This window comes from Rhamphochromis sp. 'chilingali', assembly GCF_963969265.1.
Source record: "Rhamphochromis sp. 'chilingali' genome assembly, chromosome: 7".
Lineage (NCBI taxonomy): Eukaryota > Metazoa > Chordata > Actinopteri > Cichliformes > Cichlidae > Rhamphochromis > Rhamphochromis sp. 'chilingali'.
Window position 1 is genome coordinate 15,828,222 of NC_137934.1, and position 25,460 is coordinate 15,853,681.

General features: G+C 40.8%; 1 protein-coding gene across 3 annotated transcripts in view; it reads right to left on the reverse strand.

Moving 5' to 3' along the window:
* The window catches only part of sema3c (sema domain, immunoglobulin domain (Ig), short basic domain, secreted, (semaphorin) 3C), a 49,377-nt gene that overhangs the window by 15,633 nt on the left and 8,284 nt on the right, over positions 1 to 25,460 (reverse strand). For all 3 annotated transcript variants that reach the window (XM_080886510.1, XM_080886509.1, XM_080886511.1), the window contains exons 3-6: positions 13,118 to 13,278; positions 12,390 to 12,452; positions 3,780 to 3,899; positions 1,438 to 1,528 (exon numbers count right to left, since the gene is read on the reverse strand). In XM_080886510.1, the coding sequence (XP_080742636.1) occupies positions 1,438 to 1,528; positions 3,780 to 3,899; positions 12,390 to 12,452; positions 13,118 to 13,278 (435 nt within the window). The remainder of the gene's footprint in view (positions 1 to 1,437; positions 1,529 to 3,779; positions 3,900 to 12,389; positions 12,453 to 13,117; positions 13,279 to 25,460) is intronic.

Sequence of the window (25,460 nt, forward strand, 5' to 3'; positions counted from 1 at the left end):
AAGTATTAACCTGGGGATTTCTTGTGTATTAAAATTAAACTACAATTTTAATTCACTTCACTTTTCTAGTGAGAAGGTGTAGGCTACAATGTTTGTTTGAATTCGTAGACCCATTTTTCATAAAAGGAAAATTTTATTTTTATTGCATTTCATATTGTGCAAACTGCATTCTGGATATAAACAACCACATTATATCAGCTCTTTGAAAGCACCTGCACAGAGAGCATCCTCATACAGGCACATCACGTCTTTAACAGGTAACAATCTGTTTTTGCCTGTTCATGTTTCTAAAGTAGAATCACTGTGGTGTTCATTTTAAAGTCTCTTTGGGCTGGTTTTCATCTTGCTTTTGATGGCCGCTTTGTTTTATAGGAAAAAACTAAAGAAACTGCGTGTCCTCTTTAGGGCAGTCATTTGTTTTGGTGTGTTTGAGTGTAGCCCAATTGGTTAACTGGTAATTATGTATAATACATTTTGGGTCATTTTATGAAATAACAAAAAAGTAATGTAACAAGTAGTGTAACAATTAATTCCTCCAGCCGAATTACTTTGAAAGAAAAATGATGAGTAATGTGAAATACATTACTTTATTTGAGTAACGTCCCCAACACTGCCCATGGCAAACTGACGTTTGAGGTCAGAAGACACGCTGCTAACTTTAGCAGTGTGCAAGTGACATGGCACATAGCCATGTATATAGAAACTTTAAAGAAAGGTTGGGTATGCACACCAACCTTATAAACAGTACATTTGCATAATGACTGAAACTAGCACCACTGAAGGAACAATGGGCTGGGAGGTCAGTTTCTTCATCATAATTATGCAAATTCTCATGACCATTGATCAACAACTAGTGATCAAAATATTTCCCCCACTTAAAACGCTACGTCCAGATGAACAGAATCAACGTTTGGAGACAAATTAGCTAATCTTGATTAGCTTTTGGAGACTAATTATCTATTGTTGATATTATTTGTTCAATACTTGCTAGCCTCTATGAGCTAGCCTCCAGTTTGAAAAAGTGACGCCAGTTTCAAAGTACCTTCCATCGTATAACTTCTATTTGTTCATTTGTTCAAGGCTCATTTGATAATTTGCCTAAGTAAAATGTTTATCAAGGACTCTTGAACTTCATTTACAGCCAAATAAATAACAATGCAGATTATAACTTAGGGTGTAAACCATAGTCATACGGCTGCATACGAAATGAGCCTGTCTTTGGTCGTCACGTCACAACAAAGGTATAGAAAAAGATTTCCCAGGCAAAAGGTCAGAGTGGCCATCTTTTAAATCTAGTGGCTTATGCATACTCTTGTTTTTGCTTCAAAAAGTTCACTCCAAAACAAAGGAAATGTAATTTTGTGGTGAAAAATAATGTTGTTTTCAGGGGTTTTATAAAAAAACAAGAAAATAGTAGATAGCGATTGAGGCACCTACTGAGCATGACAGAGACTGTATTCACTTGTGGATTGAAGGAGCACCTCCCTTTTCCTGACTCTGTCCTGGAGTCAATGTGAAATACTTGTTCCTGCCACAGAGAAAAAGAGGAAGTCAGACATTTTGGAGACAGTTTTATATGATACGTTCTTCTGTCTTGTGCTCTCTACCGCTATAAAACTGAATATTTGAGTGCAACAGTGTATTTTGCGTCCCACAGAGTAGCCCTGCTCAGAGCCTCCTTTAAGGAGACACAGAGGCTGTCCTGCCCTGGTCTACCTTAACTGCTCCATGTGGGATAGTAAAAGAACATTCCGTTTGGGAGGAGAAGAGGAGGAATTTCCCTGCTTATTTGTTGGACAGCCAACTCCTCTTCTCAGGCGGAAATGCTGCCAAGTTTCAACAGCCTCCTTGCGGCAGACTGGACAGTCCAAGCACCGCAGCAACCTAAGTAAATTATAGCACTTCCTGTCCCATCTTATTTAGATCTTGCCCATGGCGATGGTGCAGCTTCCTTGAATGGGGATGACGTCAGCTAAGCACTGTTATTCCAGGAAAATATGCCTGTTCGCCAAGAGGTTCTGGAAGTGGATAGACTCCATCTGGCAGGTCCTGTCATTAACCTCTACACTGCAAAAAATAGCCATCTTATTAATTTTAAAGCCCCTCTCATCTGAAAAAATGTCTTATTTATTTGTAATTCATTTGGCTCATTGACCTTTGTTAAGCAGCGTTGTTCCAAAAAATTTGCACAAAGATGAAGGGATAAACGTGCAGTTCATCATCCACAGATTATTTGATATTAAGTTCAGATTGTTTTTTTCCTTTTATTAGAAGGAGATCTATAAAGTAATTTTTTTTTCAACAAATAAAAAATGCTTATACCTCAAAATATGCTATGTGCACTCGTGAAAAAGCAGACTTACGACACCATATAAAGATTTAAAGACTAAATAAAAGATTATTTCCCCGACTAAGACTGACATTTATCGCAGTATGTAATTCACTATGTGTTTTAGGAGTACTTGAAAAACTAAGGCCGAAAAACACTAACACGTGCAAAAAAATCTTGTTAGATCCATTCAACAGGCTGCAGCACGTTCACAACCTAGAGCAAAGGTCCATGATGAGAGCTCACTATCAGCTTCCCACTACAACAGCTTGTTACACTTAACAGATCACTTTCTTTGAGACACTGACATGTTTGAGTTCAGAAGTTGCAAACATAGCAGTCTGCCTGTCAAACAAAAACCCCAAATGACAAAAGGCCCCGCGGTGAGGAAGGAGCCTGGTTTGCAGCTCTCTCGCTCTGCTTATTAGTGTTTGGCAGCAGCTGACGGTCTGTGGCTGAACGCTGCTCGCTCGGTGAGCACTTTTCTCCTGGAGGGCTTCCCCGCTCTTACTTTCAGGGCTGTGTGGCTGGAGATTAGAGCTCAGAATACAGCCATCCATCCTTGACACTAGACCTCAATTTTCTCTCTCTCAGCCTTAGCATCTCTGCTCTCATGTGGCATCAAATTGACTACATGAAAACTGTGCTCAAAAAAAGTTACGAGATGTATGTTTTTTTTTAACCATATGTTGACACTTCCAACTCCTAGGAGATCTGTGAAAACAATGTTGTGGTATGATTATAGCCATTTTTTCTCATGCACCAATTGACATCAGCTTAATGTATTTTCCGCACTTAGCGATTCTGAATTTTGCTGTTCTCATTCCAACAGTCAGTAATACAAGGAAAATTCAATTTTCATGTTATTATAGCAATCAATCAAAAACATGTCATGTTGGGTTCAAACCTCTAAATAATTGTACATAATTTGATTTGTTGCAAAAAAGGGGTAAACAGACCTCTTGAGGCATTTTTTATGATTACTGTCACACAGTGAATAAGATTCGCTTATTTTCTCTGTGTGCTAGTACTCACACTAATTTCACTCATCGCACATTGTATTAACAGTCGACTAAAGTTTTCAGGAGCTAAATAAATTACATCATTTTAATGATATTTGCTCAACATAGTTGACACAAGCTTGTTTTGGAAATAACAGAGAAACCAAAACTTCCATAAACTTTACAAAGTGTCCTTAGCCTCACTTGTGCACCATTACAACCCAGTCATTTACAATATATTTACAGATGTACGAGAGTGCTAGACTTTATTTTATTTTTCCACTCTTGAGATCATGTCTGTGTATAATCACTCTGCACAATGAGAATTTTAATCTGTAACAGCTGTTACAGTGCCAGTTGCAATGATCACCTACTCGGTGCTCCCCCAAAACATTTATTCCTTCATGAGTTTGCTTTTCTAATGAAGTGCTTCCTTCATTTATACCCACCTCTGGTCTGCGGCCCCTGTTGACATACACACAGACGGGACTATACGCTCCACTGCCACACATGAACAGATGAGTTCTGTTATAAGGCTGCACCACCCGGATGAAGTTCCCACAGCCGTGCTAGAAAATAAGGATAAACAATGAGAGGCACATGCTAATGTAAGTGATGTAGATTTAAGAGAACAAATGAGACACTTTTTCTCTAAAAAATTCAATTTTGAATTCATAAGCTCTTGCTTAATTTAATGAAATCAGGGATTTAGCATCTGTATCCTTTGCTGATCCAGTAAGAAGGGGCTTTCTGGTATTAAATGTAAGCTAATGTGAACTAACTGACTTTATGACTCTACTTAGAGAGACCTCAAATAAACTAAACTAAATGAAACAACTGAACTGACTCTTTAGACCAGTGGTGTCAAACATGTGGCCTGAGGGCCAAAATTAGCCTAGCAAAGACTTTAATTCTGCCTACTGCCTTTACAATGCGTCCACAGTGAAATAAAGAACAAACAGAAAAATATTTAACAAAAATGTTGTTTTATAATTACAGGGCAGTCTGCGAAATGAGCTATCAAAACTTTTTCTGTAACTTCAAAACATTTTTCTTCCAATTTAAGCACAAAGAGCCATGCTGACTAATTTATTTCATTAAATAGAGCATTATTTCTTTATCATGTACAAAAACTGAGATGTGCTGTTGAAATCACACTTTTCCTTATATTAAGAAATCACAGTGATTTTAATGTGGAGATAAACTTGAGATCAAAGTGTGCTGTATGTGGTCCCTGATGTAAAATAAGTTTGACATTCATGCTTTAGACTGTTCTTTACTTAATTTTAATATTAATTATATCAATAAACAGAGGAAAGGTATGTAGACTAAAGAGATTTTAATACGGTACTATCTTTAATCAAAGGCAGCCTCAAGTGGCCGTGACAGGAACTGCAGTTTTTAGGTCCTACAGCACTGGCTCAGGATTGGTTGTGCCATAAGAAAAGTTGAATGTTTTAACTGATTTTCATTTATAGCCATGGTGCACTTAGTCCCACAGGTATTCATATTTGAAGTTATATTTAATCTTTACAGTTATTACAGCAATAACAAAGATAATCACTGCTGCCTTTTTTCTTTAATCCCACAGATTGGACCAGACCAGCCACTGAGGAGAGACCTAATTCGTGTTATATAGCCAAGGAGACACACAAATAAAGAACCTATTTGTCGCTCTGGAAGTATTTCTTTCCCATATGCGGGAGTAATTCAAACTTATCTCACTGTTGTTGTGACGGTTATAAAATCACATGCTGCACAATAAAAGGATCCCGGAGCTCACAGGTCTGGTATTAAGGGCAGTGGAAAAAACGTGTCAGCGGTATATGTGACATATCTAGGTAAGACTGACTACTACTCTCACTTCATCTCTTCATCTCTGCTTCCACTTTCCAAACCCCACAGCTGTAGGTGTGCTGGACTTTGTGGCTAATTAAGCCCGAGTTTGCAGAAAATGAGTGGAGAAGTGAGGAGAAAGAAGTGGGGAGAAGAACACATGTCTAGGGAGCTGTCAGGAACTTGGCCAAGGCTGCTGGAATGACAGCTGCTGCGACGCATGGTCACTGCACAAGGCTCCACTGAGAGCGATCAATGCAAAGTAACAAAACGTTTTTACTGACACGCACCCACATCTATCATGTTTCGCACTGTTTTTTTTGTTGTTGTTTTTTTTTTAAATCTAACTCTCTGTCTGTCTCATCAAATCCTTCTGAGGCCTTTCAAACTCAAATATATATGAGCTATCATGTTTGATTTTATGTGTCCTGACATAAATACAGCCTTCTTTTAAAGTTGATACATTTGACAAAGCAGCAAACAGACTTAATATCCCCCATGATGTTACATGCGTGACCACAGATCGTACTGTAGAAGGGAAACCTTATATTTATAACAATAACATATGTACAAGGGCTCTGATAAAAGAAGAAAAAAAGCTTGTGAGAGGGGAGACTGTGTACGAGAGAAAAAAAAAACTGCAGTGTGGTGTAAGAAGAAAAGAAAGGGAGAGATGTTAAAGGAGTTGGAAAAAGTGACCAAGGAAAAATGGTAAGATGGAAACAGAAAGTAAAATCTTTAAAGGAAAACTCGCAGGGATTCAATAAGAAAAGGCATGACAGAAGGGAGAAGAGGCCATCAAGTGGCTCCACACAGAGATGGCTCACCCAAATATTTGTGGTAGCCTGTCTGCAGCAGGCTTGCTATGAGTCAGCGCAGCACAAATCACTCCATGACTGGAAACAGCTTTTTTTTCTGTATCTGCAACAGCATGTTGAATAAAACCCTGGCTCTGTTAGCCCAGGGCCTGTCAGATGATGCAGAGATGGTGGAGAATGTGTGAAACCATGGAGGACTGGCAGCAGATTGACTCTTTTTTTAGTTACATTAAAAATTAGGCCTTTCTTTTGTGTAAAAAGTTAGTTTTTCTCTTTCCATTCGCATGTCCTCAGCCCTGCTGTATATATAGACAACTGTGCGTGCACTTGTTTCAGAACAACCCAATTAGAGGAAAACAGATGCGGAGGAGGAATAAATTGACTCTCGCTGTATGTCTTCATTAAACCTTGTTGTAGCTAACAAGTGCTTCTCAGAACCAGGGTGGCTTATGAAATATCTGCGTCAGTAAGCTTTGAGTCTGTTTTTTTTTATTTTTTATTTTTACACTGATCCGTGGCATTTCAATCGCCTCCACACCTCGATCTTGCACTGACTAACTGTGACGATGCCACAAGGACTCCAGGCCAGGCGGTGACCCTGCAGACATCTGCTGCTTGATAGAAATACAGTTGGATCTGACGCAAACTCACAGATGCGAGAGGGAAATCCCAGGAGGCAACTTCCGCTGCAGACCCACTTGGAGGAGCGGATCTTGGAACAGCTGACTAAACCTTTAGTCAAGATTAGGGGTGTCAAACTCATTTTAGGTTGTGGGCCGCATACAGCTCAGTCTGGTCTTAAGTAGCCTGTGCCAGCAAAACTATTGCTCAGTAACCTATAAAATTCTTCATGTTCTTTTAGTGTGAAGGAGTTTAACAACACGTCTTAAGAAAAAGAAGAGTAATTTGTCCCAGTTTTAATGACACTGTAGTAAATCAAAGAAACCCTGTCATGTTGACTCTTTGGGCCCAACTTTGTTAAATAGGATAGCTCATTATCTGTATTTTGTCCTGTAATTATCATAACTCAGACAAAGAAAATACGTAGAAGTGCTGCAAAGGAAACCAAGGAAATTGTACAGCAGGTAGTGAAAAAACAAAACAAGAAAAAACCCCTTTTTTTTCAAAGCGGTAATAGGACAACGGGGGGTTCGGGAGGTCTAGATTGATTCTTGTCCACCAAATATAATAATAAGGAGCTTTTTTTTTGCCTTAATTCTTGTCAAAGGGAAACAACTTTCTTCTTTCTTTTGTTACAGAGTATAGCATGGTGGAAAAGGATGGAGAGAATCCCCCACTAAGCTTTTGGGTTGGCATTTCTTTAGATTTTGTTTTGTATTAATTGCATGCTTTGGTGGTTTTTTTGTGTTTGATGTGAGGTGTGGGCCACACCCATGTGGGAGTGGAGATTCTACTCTAGTCCAGCTGCCAGCTATTTGGAGTTGAATACAGGGAGCAGCTGATTGGGGAGGATTGGAGCCCTTCTCTATAAAGGGGAGAGGAAACAGGAAGTAGGGGTTGTCGTTGTTTTTTTAGTAGGACACTGGTGAAGCAGGGAAGCCTCGAAGATCCAGGATGAAGTGTGCACATTTTAATGGAAAAGATTTTTAACCTGGCCTGGTTTTGCTTTTAAAATAAACTGAGGATGTTGGAGGGAGGACTCATTCTTATTGGGATGTGAGTGGATGTGCTGGAAGGCAGGAAAACAAACACTGGACTGGAGACTCTCTGTGCCCCTGACAAGGAAACTGGACCAGTTTTGGGGAAGTTCCAGCTCCCAGGATGTGATGTGGAGACCCAGCCTCGAACGAAGTCAGGCCTGAAAAGGTGGGTGGCAAGCCTTTTTGAGGAAGCTGCAGGATTGATACGTTTTTGCTGCTTGTTCTTCCAAGTGACCACCTTTCCCCTGTTTGTAACCAGGCTAACAACCCTGACCGCGGTGGCCTTGGGCCTTGGATTCCTGGCCAGAGTTGTGTCTTCAGCCAGTAGTTTTACCCGGAGAAAGAACAAATAACTCTTGTGTAACCCATTACAGTGTGCGTGTGGTGGTTCGTTACTGGTCAATATTAGAGCTACCACTTTCTTGTACGGAGGCCATTTTCGGCCTTACGTAACACTTTATTTGTGCATTTACATTCAATTTGACAAATAAAGAAATAAAGCTTTCAATGAAAAATATTAGCAAAAGTAAATGGTAAATGGTAAATGGTCTGTATTTATATAGCGCTTTACTAGTCCCTAAGGACCCCAAAGCGCTTTACACATCCAGTCATCCACCCATTCACACACTGGTGATGGCAAGCTACATTGTAGCCACAGCCGCCCTGGGGCGCACTGACAGAGGCGAGGCTGCCGGACACCGGCGCCACCGGGCCCTCTGACCACCACCAGTAGGCAACGGGTGAAGTGTCTTGCCCAAGGACACAACGACCGAGACTGTCCAAGCCGGGGCTCGAACCGGCAACCTTCCGATTACAAGGTAAAAAGTATGTTTTTCTAATCATACTTTAACTGTTCTTATTGTGGGACAGTGACAGATTTAATGCTGAATGATCCAAAAATGTTTAAAAATGACCGTTATGGGATTGTGATAAACAAAACTAAATATTACATTTATTGTTTAGCTAGATAGTGATATAACTAAATTTGAGCTAAAGGGTGCTAAAGAAGCTAAATAACTTCTAAATACGCTACCTTTTTTAGTTAGCATTGGGGATTTAGTTATGAATTATTAGCGGTGTGGCTACCTTGTACTAACTAGCTGTCTGCTAGCAATGTTAGGCTTCTTGTAGGTCACCAATTTCACTTAAATGTTTTTGTAGTGTTGGTTCTTAATATGGCAAATAATATGGTGTGCTGTAACGTTAATTTCATTTACATACTGTCAGACTGATTAACAGATCAGTGATGTGTGTGACCCATCTTTGATCTACAGGGAGTGCAGAATTATTAGGCAAATGAGTATTTTGTCCACATCATCCTCTTCATGCATGTTGTCTTACTCCAAGCTGTATAGGCTCGAAAGCCTACTACCAATTAAGCATATTAGGTGATGTGCATCTCTGTAATGAGAAGGGGTGTGGTCTAATGACATCAACACCCTATATCAGGTGTGCATGTTTTATTATTAGGCAACGTCCTTTCCTTTGGCAAAATGGGTCAAAAGAAGGACTTGACAGGCTCAGAAAAGTCAAAAATAGTGAGATATCTTGCAGAGGGATGCAGCAGTCTCAAAATTGCAAAGCTTCTGAAGCGTGATCATCGAACAATCAAGCGTTTCATTCAAAATAGTCAACAGGGTCGCAAGAAGCGTGTGGAAAAACCAAGGCGCAAAATAACTGCCCATGAACTGAGAAAAGTCAAGCGTGCAGCTGCCAAGATGCCACTTGCCACCAGTTTGGCCATATTTCAGAGCTGCAACATCACTGGAGTGCCCAAAAGCACAAGGTGTGCAATACTCAGAGACATGGCCAAGGTAAGAAAGGCTGAAAGACGACCACCACTGAACAAGACACACAAGCTGAAACGTCAAGACTGGGCCAAGAAATATCTCAAGACTGATTTTTCTAAGGTTTTATGGACTGATGAAATGAGAGTGAGTCTTGATGGGCCAGATGGATGGGCCCGTGGCTGGATTGGTAAAGGGCAGAGAGCTCCAGTCCGACTCAGACGCCAGCAAGGTGGAGGTGGAGTACTGGTTTGGGCTGGTATCATCAAAGATGAGCTTGTGGGGCCTTTTCGGGTTGAGGATGGAGTCAAGCTCAACTCCCAGTCCTACTGCCAGTTCCTGGAAGACACCTTCTTCAAGCAGTGGTACAGGAAGAAGTCTGCATCCTTCAAGAAAAACATGACTTTCATGCAGGACAATGCTCCATCACACGCGTCCAAGTACTCCACAGCGTGGCTGGCAAGAAAGGGTATAAAAGAAGAAAAACTAATGACATGGCCACCTTGTTCACCTGATCTGAACCCCATTGAGAACCTGTGGTCCATCATCAAATGTGAGATTTACAAGGAGGGAAAACAGTACACCTCTCTGAACAGTGTCTGGGAGGCTGTGGTTGCTGCTGCACGCAATGTTGATGGTGAACAGATCAAAACACTGACAGAATCCATGGATGGCAGGCTTTTGAGTGTCCTTGCAAAGAAAGGTGGCTATATTGGTCGCTGATTTGTTTTGGTTTTGTTTTTGAATGTCAGAAATGTATATTTGTGAATGTGGAGATGTTATATTGGTTTCACTGGTAAAAATAAATAATTGAAATGGGTATATACAGTGGGGCAAAAAAGTATTTAGTCAGCCACCAATTGTGCAAGTTCCCCCACTTAAAATAATGACAGAGGTCAGTAATTTGCACCAGAGGTACACTTCAACTGTGAGAGACAGAATGTGAAAAAAAAATCCATGAATCCACATGGTAGGATTTGTAAAGAATTTATACGTAAATTAGGGTGGAAAATAAGTATTTGGTCACCTCAAACAAGGAAAATCTCTGGCTCTCACAGACCTGCAACGTCTTCTGTAAGAAGCTTTTCTGTCCCCCACTCGTTACCTGTATGAATGGCACCTGTTTGAACTCATCTGTATAAAAGACACCTGTCCACAACCTCAAACAGTCAGACTCCAAACTCCGCCATGGCCAAGACCAAAGAGCTTTCGAAGGACACCAGGAAAAGTATTGTAGACCTGCACCAGACTGGGAAGAGTGAATCTACAATAGGCAAGCAGCTTGGTGTGAATAAATCAACTGTGGGAGCAATCATCAGAAAATGGAAGACATACAAGACCACTGATAATCTCCCTCGATCTGGGGCTCCACGCAAGATCTCATCCCGTGGGGTCAAAATGATCATGAGAACGGTGAGCAAAGATCCCAGAACCACACGGGGGGACCTGGTGAATGACCTGCAGAGAGCTGGGACCAAAGTAACAAAGGTCACCATCAGTAACACACTACAACGGCAGGGAATCAAATCCCGCAGTGCCAGACGTGTTCCGCTGCTGAAGCCAGTGCATGTCCAGGCCCGTCTGAAGTTTGCCAGAGAGCACATGGATGATACAGCAGAGGATTGGGAGAATGTCATGTGGTCAGATGAAACCAAAGTAGAACTTTTTGGTATAAACTCAACTCGTCGTGTTTGGAGGAAGAAGAATACTGAGTTGCATCCCAAGAACACCATACCTACTGTGAAGCATGGGGGTGGAAACATCATGCTATGGGGCTGTTTTTCTGCCAAGGGGACAGGACGACTGATCCGTGTTAAGGACAGAATGAATGGGGCCATGTATCGTGAGATTTTGAGCCAAAACCTCCTTCCATCAGTGAGAACTTTGAAGATGAAACGAGGCTGGGTCTTCCAACATGACAATGATCCAAAACACACCGCCCGGGCAACAAAGGAGTGGCTCCGTAAGAAGCATTTGAAAGTCCTGGAGTGGCCTAGCCAGTCTCCAGACCTCAACCCCATAGAAAATCTGTTGCGGGAGTTGAAAGTCCGTGTTGCTCGGCGACAGCCCCAAAACATCACTGCTCTCGAGAAGATCTGCATGGAGGAATGGGCCAAAATACCAGCTACTGTGTGTGCAAACCTGGTAAAGACCTATAGTAAACGTTTGACCTCTGTTATTGCCAACAAAGGTTATGTTACAAAGTATTGAGTTGTATTTTTGTTATTGACCAAATACTTATTTTCCACCCTGATTTACGAATAAATTCTTTACAAATCCTACCATGTGGATTCATGGATTTTTTTTTTTTTTCACATTCTGTCTCTCACAGTTGAAGTGTACCTCTGGTGCAAATTACTGACCTCTGTCATCATTTTAAGTGGGGGAACTTGCACAATCGGTGGCTGACTAAATACTGTTTTGCCCCACTGTATTTGTTTTTTGTTAAGTTGCCTAATAATTATGCACAGTAATAGTCACCTGCACACACAGATATCCCCCTAAAATGGCTAAAACTAAAAACTACTTCCAAAAACATTCAGCTTTGACATTAATGAGTTTTTTGGGTTCATTGAGAACACGGTTGTTGTTCAATAATGAAATTATTCCTCAAAAATACAACTTGCCTAATAATTCTGCACTCCCTGTATAGCTACATCTTGCTAACCAAACTTAATGTTGCTAACTGATAAATTAACGCTTCGTATTGTTGTTAAAATTTGGTCACTGCTGGTGCCAAAAAACCCAACACGGTGATACGCACAACACTAAACTCAAAGCTTCAAAACACAGGGTGATGTTATGGTGACCAAAACTATCTTTTATATAGAGTCTTTGTATTTAGCTGAATGCTAAAAACATGTAAATGAACAACATGCAATCTATGCTGTAATGTGTTATTACAGTAGTGGGAGTCTAAAATAAATCAAGAAATCAAAGAGGTTTAATCTCCTTACTGTAGGGTCCTTGCCTGCCATTTGGCATTCTTCTATTTTGGTTGTTGAAGCAGGCCAAAACAGCTGATGGTTAGAAAAAAAAAAAAGGCACATCAGTTAAATTAGCGACTAACAGATTGAAAGAGGCGTAACATCAATATGCTCATGAGGTTTCATTATATCCTAAGTACATGGGCAAAAAAACACTGTGCAAAATGAGTACAATGAATGCTCGGACATTTTTTAGTTTCCACACAAGTCTCGGTGTCAGTGATTACAGCTTGCTATCATCTGTGGAAATGTGTGTTTTCAAACCCGGGAGAGGTGCTTAAAGGTCGCTCTCAATGAATATATCAAGCAATTTACTTGACAAAAATGGATGCGGTGCAGCACTCTCTGGGGGAACCTAAATGCTTTCCCATCTGTTTATGCACTTCATGCCTGTCAATTACACAGAAGATGATTCCTTCGCTGCATGCGGAATTAGTTATAAGTGAGCATGAGCGTTTTTATGGCTATTTTGAAAAACCCTTAAAGTGTACGGAGGATAGCAAATGCATGGTAATTTGCACACACATTACAATAATATCCTCAGCAGTGGTGTTGTGTTGTCTCTTACACAGTGTTTTTACATAACATTCATGTTTTCTTCTTTGTGCCTGTGAGAAAAAAAAATAGCGCACCATGATACCAACGCTGCAATGGCATAAAGCGTTTCTGTTTAACTGCAACAATAAGCATCTGCTGACCTTAAGTGTGCCATGGGTGATGTTGTTGATGTCCATGGAGAGAACATGGTCCTTGCAGCCCACATACATCCTGTCCTGGTCCTCATCCATCTGCAGCAGCCTGTAGTCCATGGCTTTGTCTGATATACTATAATGTTCAAATGACTCAGAGGCCTGCAGGTCTAAAAGGCACACAGAGAAAGCTGACTAAGTATAACATACAAATAAGCTTGTTTAAACACTGTCATAGGAGAAGCTTTTCCCAATTCTACTAAATTAAACACAGAGAGAGACAGATACATACAAGCCCACACTGATCTCTTGTGTCCACACCGGCGCCTCAAGGATCCAAAAAGAAAACTTTTTAACATTTGGAATCAGTTTCTTAAACACACCTTATAAAAGATAACCACAGCTGCTGCAAAAATATTTGCTTCAAATGCACTTCTAAGTAGCACAGAAGGTTGCTAGAAGCATCAAACTGCTTAACATTAACATTCATAATCTCTCTTCTTTGTATTAGAAACATGTGCAGTAGGGGCAATTCTTGATATAGAGAGGGCTGCAGTAAAGTCCACGCAAGGTAACGCCTAGATAAGATCACATGCCAGACGTTTACAGTGGAGACCCAAACAGACTTGAGGCCGAAGAAGCAAAACCCGACGTCTGAAATCACTCAGATCTTTGGATTTAGAAGTCTCAAATGCTGTTTTGTGACTATATCAACTGATTTAACTTAGAGGGGGAGAGGTTCATATTCATTGAAAGGGTATGTGGGAGCAGTGTGCGGTTTTGTACAGCTGCAAAGGGGGAGCTGGGGAAAGGAGTGTTTAAGGAGCAGGGCCAGTATGAGCTGAGTTGTTGTGCTGTGCTAATCTATCCAGTCGAATGCTGGCTGCTAGGACTTGGGCTGCCACACATACCAACCATGCTGAGGGAACACCAGGCCTGTGCATTACTAAGGATTAGTCATTTGTTAATTTTATGAACTGTATGTGCTCTAAAAGTGTTGAGCAATGTCAAACGTCCGTGTGGTTGGGTGTAAATAAAGACGTTACTTCAGCAGTCCTGCCTGAGGTTGAAGCTAAGCTCAGGGATACCACAGTTGTCGTGCTTTGGGTTTTGAGTTTTTGGCTTCTTTTTTATGTATTTTTGGTTTGATTAGGATTCTGCATTGTTGGAATTTAGCTTTCTATCCACAGTTATTTCTTTTACATCTCTTCCTGATGCTTCATACAAGTTCCTTCTAGTGTTGTTATTCCATGTCCTCGGTTCTTAGCTTCTGTTCCTGAGATCCTTATTTCCTGCTAGATCCAGATTTCCTGCTCTGCAGATGCTTTGAACTTTTTGTACTCTTGCAAGTTAACCCTTATGATGTTAACAGCATTAAAGCTGTTTTCAGAGTTTATTCCTTTTTCCCTGAGCCCTGCTTTCACACGCTGCCTTCCCCACAGACAGCCTTTGACATCTGGAGTAGCAGCTCCTTTTAAAGGTCACTACAATGATTTCACTTTACATAATATCAGAATAAAAAAAACAAAACCCTTAACTTCCTCAACCACAGACGACATATACAAAGTAGACAGAGCCACCATAATGCCACCTGTTGGTTTATGTCAGGGGTAGGCAACTGCAGGCCTCGAGTGCCGGTGTCCTGCAGGTTTTAGATGTCCTTGAACACAGCTGATTTAAATGGCTAAATTACCTCCTCAACATGTCTTGAAGTTCTCCAGAGGCCTAGTAATAAACTTATCATTTGATTCAGGTGTGTTGACCCAGGGTGAGATCTAAAACCTGCAGGACAGCGGCACTTGAGGCCTGGAGTTGCCTACCCCTGAGGTTTATGTACACCGATTCTGAAACCCATAGTTTAGCAATTTGGCACATTGGGTTTTGAAACCAATAATAATAACCAAGCACTGGATCTGATTGACAAATCCAGGATATGGCAAGCTTTAATATTAGGGATTTGTGAATCACCAGCCAAAATAAGGCTTTCTCTAATTGGCTGGATGCTGTATTAAACAACTTGAATAAAGTAATAGAATGAATGAATGAATGAAGTCATCATGAAAGTGTTTATTGAGGTCATAAATCCCATGAGGAGTAGAATCATCATTGTACAAGAGGAATGTTTTTGCAATTAAATGAATTGCCTGCTGTTGGACATTTCCATATTGGCTCCTATTTTTTGTATGCAGTCTTTGGTTGGTTTCGCTGTAAATCTACTGTTTACAAGTTCAATCCCAGTTTGCTGGATCATCAACTGTCACTTAAAATGGAGAAGGCCATTAGTACTACAGAGAACCAGGGTAGCTCTATGTCTATCTTTTATGTACACTCTGTGGTCACAACTTGGCACTTTCACTCCTCTAAAACAGTTTTAGATTTTATGGCTCATAAAATGGTGCAAACTTGAAATCACTTTCCCCCCCTAGTCTGAACATCGAGGACTGGAGAACAAATGACCACTGAAATGAATCTCACTATAATGTATCAGTAAAGATCTATGATTTTTAACTTAACTTTAATCAACACAGTTAAAGGAAAGCTGTGAGCACAGTGCACATGTTCAAGGCAGATGCCGCATGCGGGTATGTTTAAATGCATAGAGTATGGAAAAGTCTTCCTACAGACTCTTTTCTACTCATTAAAAGTGAACATTGTTCAGATGCGCACAAAGTAAACCTTCTCAGACAGTTATTTTCAGCCTATTTGCTCCAGAGATAAAGAATTCTCAACCATACCATCAAAGGCCTTCACTGTCGAAGCCAAACTCATGCATATTTATCACTTTTTCAATCTTCACTGAGAGCAGGGGGTATGGGGGTGGGAGTGGGGGGCACTGTAGATCTACACCCTCCATTTCCTTCCTTCTATTGACCCTTTCTGAGCTCTCTTTGCATTCCCTCCTCTAATCAACAAACAGGTTGTCTATACTTTGCTCCATTGCCTTCGGCTAAAGTCACATTTTCATTATTGTGTGACATATGCTTTTGAGGCTGGAGCCTTTCATCTCAAAGGAGAGTGGCTGTTCTGTGGCACCCCTCGCTCTCATCCCAGGCTGTTGTTTGGTGCGTTGGCCACGTAAAAAAGCCTGGAGTATTTAACTTTAAATAAAGACGAGTTAACCACTTCAGTCACAGGCGAGTTTCCCACGACTCTTCGCTCTCTATTCCAACTATGTTTAGGTAAATTGCCTTACATGGTTAATGTCTTGAAGTGGGAGAGCTGGGTATTTTTAAACATTGTATCATCCGAGTGAGAGCATCGTCTGGTGCCTAATGAAGAACAGGCACATGAACACGACAGTGTTTTTACCTGACTTATGAGAAACCAAATTAGGAGGGAAGGTGTCCTGTCAAGAAGATTTGTGTTTAATGAAAGAAAAACTTTTAGGATCACGCTTCAAAGCAACCATAAGGATAGCATCGTAGATAGCATCACAGAGTGAGCTCTGTGCGGAGGTAATATTCTTCTAATGCTGAAAAGGCTAATGATGTTACACGCTCTGCTCTGGCACAGTGCAAGCCACCAAGGGTGAAAGACTAATTAACAGCTAATTAAAAACAGGCAGGATTCCAGATTATTTAAAAACAAAACAACAACATTATATTAATCTCCTGAAATAGTTTCTTGGATGATATTCTAGAAAGACCTAAATATTCTTCAAGATCTTAGTTTTGTGGAGCATAAAAGTGGCAGCTGTATTTAAAACATGCAGCTCTTCACAATGGAGGGACTAAGTAGGGGTTTAGGTTTTACAGTCATACATTATAGCCTATCCAGGCAAGAATAATCTCAGTGGTTGAGTTAAACCTCAGTGGGTGGAAACTAAAGGATCAGTTATGTTAGTTGTGGCCTTTAAAAAGAGTAGAGGTGGCGAGGAGAAGAAGAAAGACAAGTATATGAAGTTTGGACAATCCAGGGTTATTATATTTAAACTAGCCATAACTAACAAAGACAAGATTTAACTGCTATAGAAGCTGATTTATTCAGGACAAAAGGTAATTTTCTTATGTGTGGCATGTCTGGTATGCTAACAAATGTGTTAGACTACCAATTTACCAATTTAGACTCCACAATAAACCTAACCATGTCTTTGGACCGTGGGAGCTAGCCGGACTACATGGAAGCACAGAGAAAACATGGCAGCAAACACACACACAGAATCCACAACCCACCAGGAGGTTCAAACCCACAAACTCCATGGTATAAAAACAAGAATCCTAACTACTGCACCACCATGCCACCATTTATATCAGCATTCACATTTTTTGCTTAAGTAAGCTAATGTTAGCCAACATGTACAAATATGGTCTTATTTAACAAAACCACCAATAACAAACTAGTCTATGCTTACTAGGATTTTGGGAACATTTAACTGTATCCCACACTTTTTCTTTAAAAAAAATCAGAAGTTAAAAATTTCTAATACTGCTGAACAGTCGGAGTTTACATTGAAAGATTTAATAGTGTATTTTTTTTTAATAAAGTCTGGAGAATATCTTTAACTTAACAATTTGAAATGTTACAAATCTTGATACAATTGACATCAAAACAAAGATTATTCGTAAAATAAAGGCAAATTAACTGAAAACCTAACCGGACCTCATCTAGTTCTCATATTTTCCAGTTGATTTTTTGAGTGCCTTCCCCATCTAATCGAAAATTATTTATTAATGTCTCCTGTGAAAACCAGGTTTGACCAATTTTTGACACTGCTTCAGTCTCACTGACACTAATAAGATGAAGAACTCCTGTTCTTTCTGACAGAACCTTTCCAGAACATTCCACAAAGAGAACGAATTGTTCGGACGGGCGGGGTCTCGGTAAAACAACTGTTTAATATTATGGTGAACTTTGTAGTGTTTTGTCAGTGGGGGGAAACGGGAGACTTTCATGTTCTCTCGTGAAGGTGGAAGACCAGTTAAGCCTGGTGCTGAGACGGGACGCAGCAGGGGTGTGTCACATGGATCCGGCCTATTCAGCTAGAGACAAACTGAAACCCTCTGGAGCCTGCATACCTTTGGATCCAGTATCTTCTCTGTGCTCTGCTTTCAATCTCATATAAACACACGAGTCACGCCTGCAGTGCTGCAGCGTTGTGGACCAGCATTTAAAGTTCAAATTGCCAGATGGTGCACCTGCTCTGTCAGGGAGAGAGGGCTGCTCTGAACAGTCAAGGATTTCCAGAGTCATTTAGTACATTCATTGGGACCCAGTGTTTACAGAATTAGCACCAGCTCATAACCTGTGTACGAGGCATCCGTAGACCTCCCAAGGACCCCTTCAGTCCACTGAGGCATTATATCAAGTTCTTTTTTTTTTTTTGACAACACGACTCTTCTTGTTTTAACCCTTGTATGGTGTTCGGGTCTGTGAGACCCGTGTTCAGTTTTTTTCAAAAGAAAAATTAAACAATTAATTATTTTTTCACGTGTAAATGTGTTGTGTCTTTCCACTCACTCCACTTGATTATAACTGATTTATTTATAACATTTTATATAAAAGAAAAACGAGAAGCACATTAATTCATAAATGTGATCTAACAAAGGTAAAGGGAAAAAATCAACCATGTTTGCTGTTCATATGTCTTGTAATTGGGATGAAGTAAACATCTGTTGAGTAATTTAACATAAAATTGTTTGATAGTGTTAATTTGGAAAGCCAAAACTCTAGCGGGTCCACCAGACCCATGAACACTGGCTGAGTAACAAAAATACGAACACCACACAAGGGTTAATCAAAACAGAAAACAGAAGTTGGAGGACAACTGCATTGTTTTCTATGTCCAAGATGACGAAATCCCCTGGATCACATGTGGTTCTTTTGTTGTGGTTTTATGGGTGTTCTTAGTTGTTGAGATCACACAAATGCTGAGAGGCAAGAGTGTCAAGACTGGTTGTTTACACAGTTACTGAAGCATGACCGAGACACTTGTTGGAGGTTCAAGGTTTACATTTTCTAACTGGTTTATGCACGAAAGACAGAATACATTGGAAGGATTGGGGAGCTGCATTTTTAAATATTTCTTGAAAAGGGCTAAGGGCGTGAACCACGCTTTTAATGATAAGAAATTAAAAAAAGCTGAATTAATGGGGATGATGAAATGGCTTTATCTTTTTTTTTGTTCTTGTTTTTTTTCTTTTCCTCTTAATCTGCAATGATGACACCAGCAAACAAAGACAGAGGAACTGGGTCTGGAAATACTGACAGCTGGTGGGTTTTCTATTATGTATGTAGGCAGGTGGGTTATGCACTTCCCCATGGATGTAACACCAGCCCCCTGTGTCCTGGCTATGACTTTGAGCTTTGACTCATAGTGCCCTATGGCCTAGATGGAAGACCAATTTTAATAGAATTCATCCTGATCGGTCGGATGGACAGTGGGGTTAGCGGAAAAGGAAAACTAGTGCCGGGAAAGCTGAGACTATCTCTGTGACATCTCTTTTTTTCATGAAGTGGCCTAGCAGAAGAAGACCCAACAAAAGGCTTTTGTTCAGTTGAGAAACCCCAGTAGTCCTCCAATATTAAACAACAGATTACTTCCTGGTCATCATATAAGCAGAAAATACTCTTCATGTATTGATAGATGAGGTTTAATGCATTACAATTAAAAGAAAAAAAAACCTACATTAACTTAATTTTACTGCTTAACTTTATCTGTTTAAAAGAGAATTTGATTTTGCATCACCTTTAGAGAGTTAGTGGACTAAAACAAAGGTCTCCATTTTATTTTGAAACTCCATAAAGAATATGGCTCATATTTTTGGAGGTTCAAAAAAAAAAGGAGAACTTTGTTTCTTGCCAGAAGACTCCCCCACCCCTTTTCTTTGAAGGATATCTGAAACAACTACAAGCTGTGATCAGTGTGGCAGTTAATTCAGCCTCTTCTAAGCTGTGATTGTTCATGGGCACAGGGTCCAGTGCAATAACCCAGATAGGTATCCCACAGGGTAACGAAATGAACATCCCTTTTTCTGTGACTGGTGAAAAACGTAGAAGAAATAGAAAGAAAGTGTGTGTAAAATGAAGTGACCTGCCATTGTGTCCCTGTTGGTTGTATAGCAGCAATCAAAACCCAGAAGAGGAAGTTGTGCTGCACAATTCATTTTTTTTCTTCTGTTGTCATTACATATCCAGGAGAGGAAATGTAACAGCCACCATGAATCTTCTCTCAGGTTTTAAATCCACAAGACTTTCCGATACAATTGCCCCCCAAAAGTGCGTGAGATATCAGATATGCGAGTTTTAAAGCAGTGACTCCAGAAGAAAACAATGCTTCCATGGTTCTGGTTGCGGATAATAATACAAGAAGTGGTCTGTTGTAATGTGGCATCATAAAAATTAGAACTTCACAGTGGCTGGAAAATATGTGAGATGTTTATGAGAGAGGCATTTGTAATGTTGGACCGCCTGGTTTCAGATTTTAGGAGCTGGTGCCAACTCACTCAGCTGGTGTCGCTTCATGCAGCCTTAGGGATCTTCATCCAGTTTGATAGGAAATAGAAACAGCGTGGTGTCACGATTCATTTTAAAAGGAAGGCTGTAACTTGTTTGAGTCATCAGATAAGGGAGTTACGTCGTAAAAATCCATCGGCAGGTACTTTTATGTTCACACGACAAGGTGGTAAAATCAGCATGGGAGAACAATATCGGATTATTCTGTCAGGATGTTAGCTTAGTCTTTGTAGATCAGCTTTAATCAAACTGACTAGGTGTTTAGAGAGTTGAATTTTTTGATTAATGCTAATGTCTGAACATGAGCCAAAACATCCATCCACCTAATTAAACACACTTCAAGGTTGAACGGGTTGAATGGTGGGCCAATTACAAACCAACCTTAGTTTCTCTTATGCAAATCAGCCCTCATCAATTGGCTTTTTACCTGAAAGGCCAGTATGAATATATTAACTCCATGCTAATGAGGCTTGCTTTCCATTTAGTTAAAGCAGAACCCGTTCTGTGGTTGTCAGGGGTAGCTGGTGGGAGGACCCCAATCACTCATCTTGATAAATATTGAAGCAGGGGCTTATACCGCCCCCTTTTCATTCATCTCTCCTCACAAGAAGAAGGAGTGGGTTTCATCATAGAGGCCTGACTTCAAACCTGGTGCCAAATGCCATTGCTCTTAGTCGGAACAATGCAAAGAGCTCTTGGGCTCACTTCTGGATGGCTGCACTCACCTAACACTGTGCTGACCAACTCACACATACTGGGTCTGCAAAAGACTTTATCCCGGCAACTGCCAAGCCTGTTTAGAAATAAAAAATGGCTGGTGCTGGAACATTCAGCCATCCATTTTCCTTGGGGATTTACCCGCTGATATACAGTAATGGCTGGTGGCATATACATATGGCAGAAGGGAAGTTAAAGTGTCGATCTAGTACAAGAAGACCACCCAGGACATCGTGTGCTGGCTGACAGAGTCGTCCGATTGTCTGTGTAACTGACATACTCCAAATTCCCAGGAAAGCTGCACTCAGCATGTGAACAGCACTCTCAGCCTTACTGTACTGCAACTGCTGGTCATGGACAAAAGCCCTATTGGAATTATATCTGCTGTGTGTCATTAATTTCCTGATTGTTGTCTGTCATCAGTTATCTACATCCAGACATTTTTAATGTGAATCACATGGCTGAACAGAGTGCGTGAGTTGAAATATATGCCTTCTCTCACGCTGGCGTCCAAAAGCAGACACCATATCTAAACATGACATGCGAGATCGCAGCGTATTTTTCTCCCTTGGCTTTCTGCGTGTGTTTGTGTAGAGTGATGTCAACTGCTGGTGCGTGGTTGACCTGTTAAGGTGACAGCTAGTATTTCGAAGAGACGAAACTTGAGCTGATAAACTGTCCATCATCCGCCCTGCAAGCCAGCTAGCTTGCAATCCCAGTGCCTCAATTAGCATTTATGCAGCGTCCTCAGATGTCACCAACAGTCGATCCTTCACACAGAATCAACTCATGCAGTCGCCATGACTTTTAGCCTGTGACCTCTCACCTGCCCACATCAGGAGTCCCTAGTTACTTCTAGTGGACAGTAAATCTCTGAGCTTTTACTGTCAGGAAGGATCTTGTAGAGAGTCTCAGAGGGAGGGGAGGCCTGCAGGAGATATGGGTCAGAGGATTTTTAGAGCTGTTGTTTTTACAAGGCATATAGGAAAACCATCTTCAGCCACATTCAAGATTGAAATTATATTATACACCAGGGCATAAAAAGTCATCTGGTCCTTAGCAAGTTCTAAAATAATTTAAATACAACCAAGGAAGAAGAAGATCCGCAGAAGCAATTGCTTATGCCTGTCCAGGTACAAAAGTTTACTAGTCCATCTCTAAGCAGTTTGCAGCCAATCATTCTTCACAAGTAGAAAACATTCAAAATGGTTTACAGTCTTCCGAGAAGAGGAAGTCCCACTGAGGTCATCCTAACCTGAGTTTGTATAATGCTCAGAGAAACTGCAAGAAACCCAAGAGCTACATCTCAGACTCAACAGTTAGTATGTTAAAAGTTAACGTTCATGAAAGTACAATTAGAAGATGACTGAACAATGATGATCTTTTTGGAACGGTTGCCAAGTGAAAGCATCTTCTGTCTAAAAATAACATAGCAGCACATCTTAGGTTTGCAAAGCTGTATCTGAACAAACCACAAGATTTCTGGAACAACGTACTTTAACAGATGAGTCCAAAAAGGAGATATTTGGCAAGAATAGACAGAATCACATAAGGCAAAAAGTAAACACAGGATCAGCAGCAAACATCTCAGACCAGCCATCAAGTACGGTGGTGAAGGAGTAATTATTTGGGCTTGTTAGAATACCAAAGTATTCTAGAGCCAAATGTGAGGTGATAAGTCCAACAGCTAAAACTGAGTCAAAACCAGGTCATGCAACAGGACATTGAACCTAAGCACAACAGCAAATTCACTAGCTGGGCCCACGTCCTCATTTTAGGTTTGACAGAGTTTTAGTAGGTAAAAGTGAATGCTTTGACATGAATTGAGGTGTGGTTTGGGGAAGGCCTCGAAGGGGACTGGCGATGGCTCCCGGGCGATGGCTCCCGGGCGATGGCTCCCGGGCGATGGCTCCCGGGCGATGGCTCCCGGGCGATGGCTCCAGCCGGAAGGACCGTGTTTGGAGGCGTGGTCCTGCTCCTGAAATTCTGGTACATAATCTCCAATATACAACAGAATGGCCAAAAAAGAAAATCGTGTAGCAATGGCCCAGTCAGTCCAGAACTCAGTCTGATTGAAATGCTGTGGCAGGATGTTAAGAAAGATGTGCATAAACAAATGCTCGCAAACCCTGCTTCTGTATGTTGGCTTAATTTTTGTGAAATATATAATGACATGCTGCAATATGTCCTGTGCTGTTGCTCATTTAAATTTGTGTGCATTTAAATAATTTTAGAACCGGATGAGTACTAAATGATTTGTTTTGATGCATAAACACTTATCAGAAGAAATCATTGAGGGAATGAAGCAACTGGGTTGGTTCTGTTGTGCTGACTTAAAAAAATGACTGTTTAGGGGTTTCCAGTAAAGTAAAAATAATGCATCTTAAACCTTATTTCAGCATATGAATGTAGCCATTGTCCAATTCAATAAGGCGAGCTTACACTATACTACATACCTGAACAAGTGATGGAAGCAAACAAGCATAATCCTTTCATAAAATCGGATTACTGCTTTGTGTTAATGCCAATCTTTGACTAAAGAATTTTTCATAGACCTTGGCTCTCCCTAAAGAGACTCTGTCTTTGTTCGTATTGATGGCCATTGATTACCTTTCAACATGTTCCAGAGGGGCAATAATAAAACATTCAACAGGGTGTGCAAGGTCAGACTTGGAAACGGCTAAAAACAGGCGGAGGAAGGCAGAGAAAGGCCAGCTGACAGAGGAGCTGTCAAACATCTCACGGGCTGTCAGCCTCAAGCTGGAGCTCACCACATTCCCGAATACCCCTGAAGAAAATGTCACTCAGGCAATTTCATAGAGATCTAATGACACGCGTGTGGGTTTGTGTGAGAATGCATACATACACCCTTAAGAAATATGCCACACATATGCTGGTATTCATATATGCACCACTGACCTATAGCTATTTGTACCGTACCTCTCTGTGTTCTGACAGACTCATGCTTTGGCCTGTCATGAATTCCTCGCAACAACAGAGCATCACTGATTTTTCTTCATTATGTTTACTCCTCAAAAAATGAAGACGCTAACGTGCAGGTGAAATGTGAAGCAGAGGCAGGAAAGCGGAGGCATGTTGGCGCGATGTCGCAGTCAAATACATCCTGTTCTGCTTCTGGCTACTTGTCAGCGTTGCCCTTTGACCCTTTGATCTTTTGTTGACCCCAAGAGAAAATGCACGCCATTATTCAGTCCGTGTCTGGTGTCTGTGCTGCTGAATGATCATGATGCTCACTTAACAGGTAAAAATCTTATAAAAGGTTTATCAAGAGTGGTTAAATCTCAGGCGAAAAAAGTTCATATTTAAAACATCACATGAGAGGTTAATGTACAGTAATATCATCTGGGTCAAGCAAGAAAAAGCCTTGGTTTTGAGGTATAGCTAAAAGGCTTGGAGACTGTGTCTTATAGCTGCATGCGGTTCAGAAAGCTGGAAAAGCACATAGCTTTAACAATGACTCATTGAAAAGTTTGCTACTTAAATGCAATCAAGTCAAAGAATGCACAATCAGGCACTTAACATTAGCACACACTCACTCACTCTGTTAGGTTTACTGACATGCACACGCTCACTCACACCATGTAAACATCCTCAACAGACAGCATGAACAGCACTATATCTGTATGAACAAATGGGGGGTGAGGGGATGCAGAAATGACTCATGAAAGGGAGCGTATCCGCACGTCGACGCCTGCTTCCTGATCTCTGTGCCTGGTTCTGGTTCAGGCCGTGGCACGTGTGGCTCATACCAGTGCGATTTAACTGCAGACATCATTTTAATCAATCTGCCCTTGGTCTCAGCCAGGCTCTCAAACATGTGTGCACCAAAATCTACATTTAACACAAAAGCATATGGCCCATTCACTTTCAAATAAACATTGCTTCATGGCTTGACATTCCAAACGTATAGACTTGTAAGTTAATACTGTATTGAATATGGAAGTTTTCCAGAACAGCGGGAGACTGTTGATGAGGGTAAATGATCCCGATCGTAAACACAGACCGCTGCCCCATCTGCCTACCAGGGAGATAAATGAGCCGGAAAGACATTTGGCACCAGTTAGGCCAACCTCTGATACAGTAGCAGAACAAGTAAGCGGCACATTACTGAATAGTAGCTTATTTTAAATAACACATCTTACAGTTTCAAAGTTTATACAGC